The 12135-nt window shown below is 43.4% G+C and overlaps 1 protein-coding gene and 1 pseudogene across 6 annotated transcripts in view; both read left to right on the top strand.

The window, feature by feature from the left end:
- ABCC2 (ATP binding cassette subfamily C member 2) overlaps positions 1-12135 on the top strand; it is a 65146-nt gene that overhangs the window by 14022 nt on the left and 38989 nt on the right. For 3 of the 6 annotated variants that reach the window (XM_058697442.1, XM_058697440.1, XM_058697441.1), the window contains exons 3-9: positions 2109-2234; positions 4441-4575; positions 4808-4915; positions 5384-5439; positions 6603-6837; positions 8943-9103; positions 9908-10085. In XM_058697442.1, coding sequence (XP_058553425.1) covers positions 2109-2234; positions 4441-4575; positions 4808-4915; positions 5384-5439; positions 6603-6837; positions 8943-9103; positions 9908-10085 — 999 coding nt within the window. Of the gene's footprint in view, positions 1-2108; positions 2235-4440; positions 4576-4807; positions 4916-5383; positions 5440-6602; positions 6838-8942; positions 9104-9907; positions 10086-12135 lie in introns of those variants that run through there. The other 3 variants (XM_058697443.1, XM_058697445.1, XM_058697444.1) reach the window with 3 other exon arrangements.
- Positions 2252-4433, top strand: LOC131493211 (BOS complex subunit TMEM147-like; annotated as a pseudogene).

Genomic DNA, 12135 nt, shown 5'->3' on the forward strand with positions numbered 1-12135 from the left:
GCAGTGCTGCAGTAAATAACTTTGTACCTATGAGTGTGTCTGTAGCATGAATTCCTAGAAGTGAAGTTACTGGATGAAGAGTATATGGGCTCAACGTTTTTATATATGGTGAAAATTAACCTCCATAGAGGTTTTTCCTCAGTCTCACCAAACTTTTATCAAACTTTTTGATATTTGCTAATCAGTTACATGAAAAATTGCATATTGTTATCATTTGAAATTGCACTAATTATCAGTGAGGTTAAACATCTGTTCCTGTGCTTAAAAGCCATGTGTGGCTTTTTTTTTCTTCAAATTTTCCATTCTATGCCCTTTGCACTGGACTGTTTGTTTTTGTTTTAAATTGCTTTGTGGGAGTTCTTTATAATGTAAATTGTCCTTTTTGATGTGGATTGCTCAGTATATTTCTAATCAGTTTGCGAGCATTTAATGCATGTGAGCCTGTGGCAGGGTCTGCTCTTTTTCCTTGGCCTGAGGAGCTGGTTAGTATTCCCTTCACCTGACCTAAAGTCATCCTTGACTGGGGGCTGTAGCTCCACCTTTTGCTCTATTTTACTCCAGTTCACCTAAAGGTAAACATAAATGCTTCAAAAGCTGTTGTGTTTTTCCAGAAAAAAACCCACAGCCTCAGGTGAGGAAAGCACAACATCATGTATTAATCTACTTGAGAAATACATTCTCTTTATCAACATGTCTTTGACTTTAATGCCTTGCTAAATAACAACACTGGTCCTACTACAGATGGATTCACCTCCCTCCTTGGTTGGTTTTCATTACAAGCAGCCCAATATCTCTGCCTGAACTATTCTGGATGAATGAGACATGGGAATGAGTAGGGAGAGATGGATGGGAAGGGATGCAGGTAGAAGAGGGTACTAAAGATCCTCATTCTGAGAATGAGAATTGCTACTTCCTCAGTGGCAGTAGTACTTTTTTCATTCTGATGGCTGGGGGTGATTCTTTAGAACAATGCAACGTGTATGATGTCCTATGAACTCATAGGACAAATATTGATTGGCTTGGAGTCTTCCTAGGGTGACATAGTCACACTTGTTTGCAATGTTAACTTCAAAGGTTATATGGGGAAGAGGTGGGGAATAATAAATAACCAAGGAAAGAGAATATGACCAAGGAAACTAGAAATCCCAGTTGGGGTAGGGGGATTCCCTTTTCAAACCTATTTTTATTACCTATTGTGTAACAAATTACTCCAAAACTTAGCTATTAAAAACACATTTCTTCTCTCGGTTTTTCCGTGGGTCAGAAATTTGGGAGCAGCTTACCTGGGTTCTGCTTTAGGGTCTCTCATGAGGTTGCAGCTGACATGCTAGAAGAGACCAAGGTCATCTGAAGGTTTGAGTGGGGCTAGAGCATCTAATTCTAAGATGACTCACTCACATGGCTGTTGGCAAAAGGTCTCAATTACTTACCCAATGGATCTCTCCATAGAGCTACTTGAATGTCCTCATGATGATGTTGGTAGCTTTCCCTGAAGTAAGTGATCTGAGAAAGAGAACGAGGAAGCCGTATTGTGTTTTATGACCTTCTAGCATATTCTACTCTTCAGAAATGAGTGACTAAGCTCACAGTCAACAAAAGGGGTACCCAGATCTTTTTGAAGGAAGATATCAGAATTTATGAACAGAGTTTAAAATCACCATACTCAACATTCCTTGAAAACCTGTCCTAGCATACATTGATCTTTATTCCATTGCTTGAACTACATGTATTCGTTGATGCCAGTATTACTTACACGTTCTCTGAATCACTGCATACCATCTTTATTATCTTTATCAGGATAATTCATTCTATTCTAAAGAATGATATCTTCTTTTTTTTTTTTTTTTTTTTAATTTTTTTTCAACGTTTTTTATTTATTTTTGGGACAGAGAGAGACAGAGCATGAACGGGGGAGGGGCAGAGAGAGACGGAGACACAGAATCGGAAACAGGCTCCAGGCTCCGGGCCATCAGCCCAGAGCCCGACGCGGGGCTCGAACTCACGGACCGCGAGATCGTGACCTGGCTGAAGTCGGACGCTTAACCGACTGCGCCACCCAGGCGCCCCAAGAATGATATCTTCTTAACAGTGGTCTTTTTCCTTCTCAGGTGCTTGTTGGGCTCCTTCTTATTCTAGCAGCCATAGAACTGGCCCTTGTACTCACAGAAGACTCTGGACAAGCCACGGTCCCTGCCATTAGATATACCAATCCAAGCCTTTACCTGGGCACATGGGTAAGGCGTATCCCCACTCCTGCCCTGTTTATCCTCTCCCTATTCATAGTCATCTGGTTGAAATGTACTCTTTTGGAATAAAACTAAGTCCAGTTTCCTCTACCTTTTTTGAGGGGCCTATGATGAGGCAAAACTTGTTTGTAATGGAGTTGAATCAAATTTTAGCTTTTCATATTCTTTTGAACACTAACTTCTAGATCCTTTTCCCAAGCTCTGATACTAGCTCTGATGACAAAGGTACGTATCTTATGCCCTCCTATCTTTCCATCTAATAATTATACATGAGAGAATGTCAGTCTGGCCAAGGCAGAGACCCACACTCTGGTGGGTGCAGGAAGTCCGCACCATGACCCTGTTCTACTTCAGGAATGGCTTTGCCCTGGGCTACTTCCCCTACTTCATCACCTACAAGTGCAGTGGCCTTAGTACAATGCCTTCTGGAAATGTGTGCAGGCCAGGGTCACCCACCTCTTCGTGCAGCTGTGCAAGATGCTGTTTCTGGCCACTTTTTTTTTTTTTCCTCACCTGGGAAGGCGGCATGTATGAGTTCACTGGGGAGTTCATGAAGGCCAGCGTGGATGTGGTAGACCTGATAGGCCTAAACCTTGTCATGTCCCAGAATGCAGGCAAGGGGGAGGACAGGTCATGGGTGCTTCCCGGGGCTGGGCCACCACCATGCTCGTTATGTCCCGCCACATCCCCCTCTGAGTGGGAGCCCAGGGCACTGAATTTGACTGGAAGTACATCCAGAAGAGCATGGACTCCAACATTAGTCTGGTCCATTACATCGATGCATCCGCCCGGGTCTAGATGATTGCGCGCTATGACCCGTACCACACTTTTCAGCCAGCAGTACTTCTACTGGTGTTCTTTAGTGCTACAAGACCTTTGTCATAGAGATCTTTGTCCACCTCTGTTCCCTGGACAGCTGGACAGCACTGCTGGCCCTCGCACCCTGGCCCTGTATGTTCCTGTTGTCAACATGCACTCCTAGGCTTGGTGTCCCAGACATTCACATACCCATTCCCCTGCCTCCAGGTTTCAGTGAAATAAACAGTGTTTCAGAAGTTAAACAAACAAACAAAAAAAACAATTATGTAAATGTTATTCTTAAATTGACCAATAGTCTTATCAATGGATCATTGAGTCCAGGGTTGTTTGTATAAACTTGATAACAGAAACGGCTATTTCTCCAACAGGCTGTTTTTGGGGGGAGGCCTGTGCAGCGTCTGAACAACAACTGAATTAGTTGCCACCATTTTTTAAAAGAGGAAGATGCCACATAACTCTGTGGATTTCTAAACTTCCTTGGAAAATCAGCATGCCTGGCACTTATGGGCGTGTGTCCCCATAGGGCAATGGTCAGCTGGCACTGAGTGGCAGTCATCCCTGATAGATTACACATCTGCTCAGCCTAGTTTTCCACCTTTACTTCACTCGGGAATGAACATGGCCTGGCCCCTGCAGGCATTATTGTTTGCTACCATTGTTATAAAACAAGAAGGGTGTCGGCATGGTGTGCTGGAGCCCGCTCACAGGGCCGTGTGCATCTCTTCCTGACGCTGTTTAGTGACTGTATGTTGGGGCTTGACATCTACCATGGTAGTAATCTCTACACCACAAAAATTAGCAAATGCTACTAATCGTGGCTTTGTTTTCAGAATGCTAGTTTACACGTTCGGCACAGAATCTAGGAAACAAACATTTAATTATATTTAAGTGAGCTGTTACAAGGCAAGTGGTTTTTTTATTATTATTATTACTTAGTTTGATATTATTAGAAAATCCTATAGACAGCTTGCACTCGTCCAGCAGAATCTGCCTCCCCAGATGGACTACTGTAGTGCCTGACATTAACTTCCTTGGGTCTTGAAAAGACTTCTCTGGCTCCCAAAGTAACTCCGTTAAGTGCAGTAGAGGACCCTCTGTATTCTTGGCTAACTCCCCACCCAAGTGTGGAGAACAGACATAGGGGTGGGGAAGGGGGTCTCAAGGACAGCCCTGAGGCTGAGGCCCTGAAAGAGGAAGATGGGTGGTATCAGGGAGGAAGTCTACAATTTGGCATTGTGTATTTTCTGCTTGGCCAGATTAGTTATAACAATCTCCTCCTTTGACCCACTGCTCCCTTGTTCTCTGGCCTCTTTCTTGCCTCTTGTCCTCAGTTAGTGACTGTATTTTTCAGAACCTGATGTGAACTTCTCTCTAGCTCCTGGTTTTGCTGTTCCAACACAGCAGACTATGGTGTGTGCAGAAGGACTCTTGGTTCCTGTCCCTATTCTGGATTCTCTCAGTACTCTGTGGCGTCTTCCAGTTTCAGACTCTGATCCGGACACTCTTAAAGGTAAGGAGGAAAGAGGGTGACATGAGGAGGTAGAGGTGAGCACCTTCTAAGAGTAAATGGCATACAGTCAGTTGAACTCTGGGATAGAATAGGGGAATTTGATGATAGGTTTTAATCACGAACATTGACATATGGGACATTTAGACTTAATTTGGAAAAAGGCCCATTTATTTCTGGTTGGTTTGTTTGTGTTTGTTTGTTTGTTTGTTTGTTTGTTTGTTTTCCACCACAGGGCAACAATTCGAATCTGGCTTATTCCTGCCTGTTCTTCATCTGCTATGCACTGAACGTCCTGATCCTGATACTTTCAGCATTTTCAGAAAAAGATGACTCCTCAAATGTGAGACACTAAATATGCCTACCTCATGTAGTATTTAACTGGATGGTATCTTGACACCTATAACTTTGAGATGCCCAGGGCTCATGGAGGACACATGAGCCCACAATATAGCAGTGTGGACCATTTATGGCTTAAGGAAATAGAGTGACTAGCATGTGGAAATACTCTTTTATGTGCGTGGAAATACTTTGACATTGACCCGCCAATCTTTAGCATAGACAATTCATCATATATCTATGCCAGAAAATCTGATTTTTACTAATGACTTTAGGGTTTCCAGATAAATCTATGTTGTCCAGTCTACTTCAGTATTATATCTACTTTTTAGCATAACATTATATCTATAAAAATCAGTTTCTGATTATAGAGTCCCACAAAGTTCCTGTTTCAAATTGAATTACTTTTTTATTTTTTCTTTCTTTCTTTCTTTTTTTTTTTTTTTTCTTTTTTTGTGTGTGTGTCTTACAGAATCCATCATTCACGGCTTCATTTCTGAGTAGCATTACCTTTAGTTGGTATGACAGGTAGGAAATGCCTGGAGTATGGGCTATCTGTATCCCTACCCCTTCATTCTTCTGAAAGTGATGGAAATCTTAATTTTAAAAATGCTTCCTGAGGCCTCCATTTCTCCTCTTAGAGTCCAAGAATGTTAATGTAATGGATCTATTTATTTCAGAGGATGTGGAGGAAAGGGTGGAGGGGGATTTTCTTTTGGTGGTCTGGGGGTTCCACAGGGAAAAACAAAGGACATTAGGAAAAAGAGGCAGAAGGACAAGAAAAGGAGAATTTGGGTGCAGGCAGTGTGGCATGATTTGGAGGGTAAGGGGTGAAATAGCTGGGCTACCAAAAGATCTGGAACCTTCTTGGCAGGCTCGTGAGGTCTATGAATCCTTTCTCAAATCATGTTTTAAATGTATAATGTAAAAGATATAGAGTTACAAAGGAAACCGAATGTATTGAAATATAATCACTTAAATATTAAAAAGCACAAATTTGTGATGTGGTAACCCAAGTGCTTCTTTAAGAATTCATTAAATAACAAGATCTAGTGATGGGGCTAATCATGATCACAACTTCAAAGTAATGATGATGTAAATGAGCCATGAAAACACTGTGATGTCTCTTGGTGTCCAAGGAACAGGCAGTCCTTTTTACAACTGTTTGGTAGCCTATGTTCATGTCCTAAGGAAAGGCTAAAATTCAGTTAGAAGCTAGTAAAGATAAAGATATAATTTATTTTGTATCCATGTCCTCAAATACCAGGCTGATGGGCCCTGATCTAGGGAGACCGTAGAGAGGAGGCCTCCAGGGCTGCTCAGTTCCTTAAGGGCAGCATGAAAGCCCCTCAAGGAGATTCCAGAGTGGCAGAGAGGCAGCCAGTGTTTGAGGAGGAAGGATGGGGAGGAAGTGATGCTCTTTTGGCTTTTAATTCAGTAGTGCCGCCCCTCTTTCCCTTCTCCTCATCTTCTTCCATGTTCCACCACCTCTCATATATGTTTTCCGCACTCCCCGCTCCTCTGCCAAGTTCATAGGGCCAGAAGATGGGGCAGTGGCCCTCTTCCCATCCTCTGCCCCTCCATCTCTGAACCAGGGAGCAGGTTTTGAAAGAAGCAGCAAGGGACCCCCCCCCCCCCCCCCCGCCAACTCCACATGTATGGTCTCAGCCTATGGGTCACTCTGGTTCCAGCATTGTTCTAAAAGGCTACAAGCAACCTCTGACACTCGAGGATGTCTGGGATCTTGATGAAAAGATTAAAACGAAGACACTGGTCAGCAAGTTTGAAAAATGTATGGCACGAGAGCTGCAGAAGGCCAGGAAGGCAGTCCAGAGACGACAGCGGGGGAGAGCACAGGGGAACTCCGGGGACAGGCTGCATGGCTTGAACAAGAATCAGAGTCAAAGTCAAGATATCCTTGTCCTGGTAACTTTCCCATGAGTGTCTGTGTGAGTGTGCTTTATGTCTTCAAGCAGAAGGACATCAGTGGCATAGTGATTCTCTCCTTACATTTTGATATCACTTTATACAGTGCATTTTATATTATCTGTAGTGTTCATAATAATAATACCTTAGTGATGGAAACATTTGAGTATAATGTGCTATTCTCTCTCCTTTTGGGTATGTTTGAAATTTTCTATTATGTCTTTAAAAATAGAAAAATAATATCTTAGCATTACTAGAATTTGCACCTTGGTGGGTTTTAGCATTAGGTAATTTATTCATTTATTTACTCAACAGTATTTATCATGTACCAAGTAATAGAGACTATTTTGGGCACTGGGCATAAGGAATGGCTTGAAAGAGTCCTCTTTAGAGAGCTGGAAAATAAATAATAAACCAATACATATTACTCCTTGAGAGTAATAAATGCTATTAAGAAAATACATTGGGGTGCCTGGGTGGCTCAGTCAGGGGAGCATCCGACTCTTGACTTTGGCTGAGGTCATGATCCCAGGGTTGTGGGATCAAGCCCCATGTTGGGCTTCATGCTGAGTGTAGAGCCTGCTTAAGATTCTATCTCTCTTCCTCTGCCCTTCCCCTGCTTCCATGCTCTCTTTCTCTCTCTCTCTCTCTTTAAAAAAAAAAAAAAAAAGAGCGAGAAAAGAAAAACAAAACATGTTAATGTATTTGGTGTGAAGTGACTTTAGGGTCCTAGGAGAAACTTCTCAGAGGAGCTGGCACTTGAGCAGAGACCCAAAGTCTGAGATGAATCCACCTGGGGGACCATCAGAAAGAAGTGTAATCCAGTCCAAAGGAACAGGAATGTGAGGCTGAGGGAAACACACTTTATTCAGAGAGCTTCAAGAAAGTTCTGGGGCATGGAGGGAGAGGCTGAGCAGGTGGTGAGATGAGCTCAGGGAAGTGGACAGGGACTGAGCTGTGTAGACCTTTATGGACCATGGTTAGGAATCTGGGTTTTATTTTACAAAGATGGACAGCTAGGGGAAGGCTTTGAGCAGAGGAGTAATGTGACCACATTTATACTCTTAAAAGCCCATTTGGGCTGTTGCTGGGAGAATGGATGGTTGGCGGGCAAGGGTGGAAGCTGGGAGGCAGGCGGGGGCAAAAGAGACTGATCAGATGGGATCTCAGTGACAAAATTACAAGAGGATGTCTCTGGTAGAAAAACCTGGAAACTGAGGCTGAGAAGCTGGGGTTTGGGGCCTGATGGGACCCTGAAGAATGTAATAAAGAGGTCAAATCATAGGAAAAGGAAGACACTGGCAAGTGAGTGGTAATGCCCCATGTATTAGATTACCGGGGCTGCCCTAACAAAACACAAAATTAACACAATCTTTTTGTGTCACAGGTAGAAAGCTAGAAGTCTAAAATCAAAGTGTCAGCAGGGCCATGTTTTTTCCAAAACCTGTAAGGGAGAAACCTTCCTTGCTTCTTTTACCTTCCGGTTTTGCTGTCCGTTGGCTTGTGGATGCATCACCCCGATTTCTGCCTCTGTCATCACATGACCATCTCCTCTCTGTATCTGAGTCTCTTCTCTTATGAAGACACCAGTCATATTGAAGTAGGGCCCACCCCCTCTTGACTTCATCTTCACTTGATTACATCTGCAAAGGCCCTATTTCCAAATAAAGACACATTCTGAGATACTGGGGATTAGGGTTTCAACGTATCTTTTGGGGGGACATAATTGAACCCACAACAACCATAAATGAGAAAAAACCAAAAAGACTTCTGAACATCAAAAAAATATACTGTCACCCTTCACTCTCAGGATTACCCTCCAGGCTGCCACTTGGAGTCTATTCTTTGTTTTTATGTGGTATTCTCACCAGCTTAGTTGCCTGGTTTTCTCACCCAAAATAGATTACAGGTATCAGTTAGGATGGGGAAAGGGGAACCAGTGATGGCGGCTGAAAGGGTGGATGGTAACCAAGCAGTGAGAAGACCAAAATCTGTACAAAGAAGGTGACAGGACTCAGAGGCTTAACAGTCTGGAGCTGTGCAGTGCAAGACAAAGTTTTACACTACATAGCCCTGTGGGCACTGTTGTTTGGTTTTATACCTAGGAAGACGTTAAAAAGAAAGAAAAGTCTGGCACCACAGAAAACTTTCCCAAGGCCTGGTTGGTCAAGACTCTCTTCAAAACTTTCTACATCATACTCTTGAAGTCCTTCCTACTGAAGCTGATGCATGACCTCCTCATGTTTCTGAATCCTCAGCTGCTGAAGTGAGTCCTGGGCCTTCCTTATCCTTTCAGGACCTCCTCTGCCTTTTGCTTGCCCCTTGTATATGCACGCAGGGGCTTAATATTAAATTCCCATTTTTTAAAATGCTCCTGATAGCCTTCCACCTTGCAGTGCTATGTTCATGAAAAACGCAAGGCCATTTTCAAGCTCTAAAATGCTATATCTTTTGGCCTTCCTCTTTTCTACATCTCTCTCCTCCTAGGAAGCCAGATACTAGTTAGGGGCTCTTGTAAACAGAATTGATAGAGGAAGAGCCATGCCCAAGAAGTGGGCAGCAAATCAAATACAGCCTCGTACCTAGTGTCTGTAACTCCATCTCTCCGGCCACTGCCTTTGGTGGGAGGGTCAGGTGAATCATGACAAGACTTCACGGTCTGCCAGAATCTGTGGGATGAGCTGCCCTCTGGGACAAGTTCTAACTCATGCTGGATACTTTTTGGGCTTGCATTGTCCAAGAACGAATCCATTTATCCCACATGATGTCTTTTACCAGGGGCTGGGGGAAGAATGGGGCAAAGCATAGCAGTGACAGCTGTAAGTAGAGTTTCTCTCATTAACCCTGTTCACAGCCATGGCTCATCAACTCTAAGCTGTCACTGCTATTCCTCCAAGCAAAAGTGAGAACACTGGCATAACTGTGGAGTTCAGGTCTTCCAAAGGCATTGGAAAATGCTGTCACTTCTGTTAACTGCAGGGCAGGGGTAGGGTAGCTGGCTCTGGCTGAGCAATGTGAAGGGTCCTTGGAGACCTCATGAGCATCACTTACATGGTTTTTGTTTTGGCAGATTGCTGATCTCCTTTGCAAATAACCGAGACGCGTATGTGTGGGCCGGATATCTCTATTCGGTCCTCTTCTTTGTTGTGGCCCTCATCCAGTCTCTCTGCCTTCAGAATTACTTTCAACTGTGCTTCATGCTGGGGACAAGTGTGCGGGCAACCATCATGGCTTCCGTATATAAGAAGGTAAGTGGATTGTGTCAGACCTCACCGCAGAAAATCCCCTTAGTAGGTGTGAGCACTTATCCCAAGATTAAAAAAAATTTGATAGAAATGCTAGCTGACCCTTAACACTTGGTTCTGACTAACTAGATAGCTTCCTTTAATTGTTCCTTTGAAAACTGTGAAAAGCAGATTCACAGACAAAGGGTGTGTGTGTTTTGGGGACATAGGGAGATACTCTCCAGAGGAGAGCTGGCAAGCTGTCCCCTGCCCAGGATCTGCCTTTCACCCTTGAAGGCTTGCATGCCTGTCCCTCTCTTCCTGCCTCTCCTGACAAAGTGAGAACATCTTGGAAAAGAATGTAAGATCAGGGTGCTTGTATATGGCAGCACATATACTAAAATCAAAAAGAATGTAAGATCAGAAAAGAAGTTGGCCAAGAGCAAACTCTTAAAACCACCAACATTTAAACTGGGTATTACATGAAGCTGGGTTCACAAGACTTGGTGCATCCATCTCAGATTATAATGTTGCTATAGACTAGAATTCTCTATGGGCCAGGACTCAGTCTCCCTAGACCCACTTTTGCCTAGAGACTGATATTTCTAACCTTTAGCATCTGACCACCCCTTCTCTGCCCGACTCCTTCTCTCATTTTATAAATAGTCACTTTGGTTACTGAGTTCTGCAGACTTGAAATTTTCCATTTCCTTATGATGATTTTGCTAATCTTCTAACATGTTGCTTTTAACATTTTTTTTTTTTTTTTTTTTTTTTTTTGGGACAGAGAGAGACAGAGCATGAACGGGGGAGGGGCAGAGAGAGAGGGAGACACAGAATCGGAAACAGGCTCCAGGCTCCGAGCCATCAGCCCAGAGCCTGACGCGGGGCTCGAACTCACGGACCGTGAGACCGTGACCTGGCTGAAGTCGGACGCTTAACCGACTGCGCCACCCAGGCGCCCTAACATTTTGCTTTCTCAGGGCAACCGTATTTTCCTTGTGTCCTAGATACCAAGGTGAAATCTCATTTCATCCCTGAAAATAGAATCAATCCTATCTCAATAAAAAAATAAAAATAAATAAATAAAAAGGATGGAAAATAGAGTAGTTACAGTCAGTGACTACAAGCCTGAGGAGAAAATTCAGACATAAGGAGATAGGACTTTTTATAGAACAGAACATTAAACATCAACTGCCTTTTCTTCCCCTCCTTCTTGTACCACTAGAGAGTTCCATCATAGTGATTTCTCTTTTATAGTTCTTGGTTTTCTCCTTTGCATTTGTCTCTTAAAACCTATGTGTCACTGTCTTCCCCAAACAGATGTTGACTCACCAAGAGGCCCAGACAGGTGAGGTGCCTGGGTGGCTCAGTTGGTTAAACATCCAACTTCAGCTCAGGTCATGATCTTACAGTTCGTGAGTTTGAGCCCTGTGTTGGGCTCTGTGCTGACAGCTCAGAGCCTGGAGCCTGCTTTGGATTCTGTGTTTCCCTCTCTCTCTGCCCCTTCCCTGCTCATGCTCTGTCTCTGTCTCTCAAAACTAAATAAACGTTTTAAAAAAAAAAATAAAAAGGAGGAGCGCCTGGGTAGCTCAGTCTGTTGAGCATTCGACTTTGGCTCGGGTCATGATCTCACAGCTTGCGAATTCGAGCCCCGCGTCGAGTTCTGTGCTGACATCTTAGAGCCTAGAGCCTACAGCCTGCTTCAGATTCTGTGTCTCCCTCTCTCAATCTGCCCCACCCCCACTTGCACTCTGTCTCTTTCTCTCTCAAAAATAAATAAACATTAAAAAAATTTTCTTTAAGTAAAAAAAAAAAAAGAGGAAAAAAAGGGGAAAAAAAGAGCGAGAGAAACCCAGACAGGTAGTCCAAATGTCTTTAACCCAGAAGTCTGGTCAAGTCTTTTGAATTCCTGAAAACCCTCACACTGGGATTGGTCTTCCCCCAATTTTTTTTTTTTTTTTATGTTTTTAATTCTTTTTTGAGACAGAGAGAGAGAGAGAGAATGTGAGCAGGGGAGAGGCAAAGAGAGAGAGGGAGACACAGAATCTGAAGCAGGCTCTGGGCTCAGAGC

This window comes from Neofelis nebulosa, chromosome 13 (genome assembly GCF_028018385.1).
Source record: "Neofelis nebulosa isolate mNeoNeb1 chromosome 13, mNeoNeb1.pri, whole genome shotgun sequence".
Classification (NCBI taxonomy): Eukaryota; Metazoa; Chordata; class Mammalia; order Carnivora; family Felidae; genus Neofelis; species Neofelis nebulosa.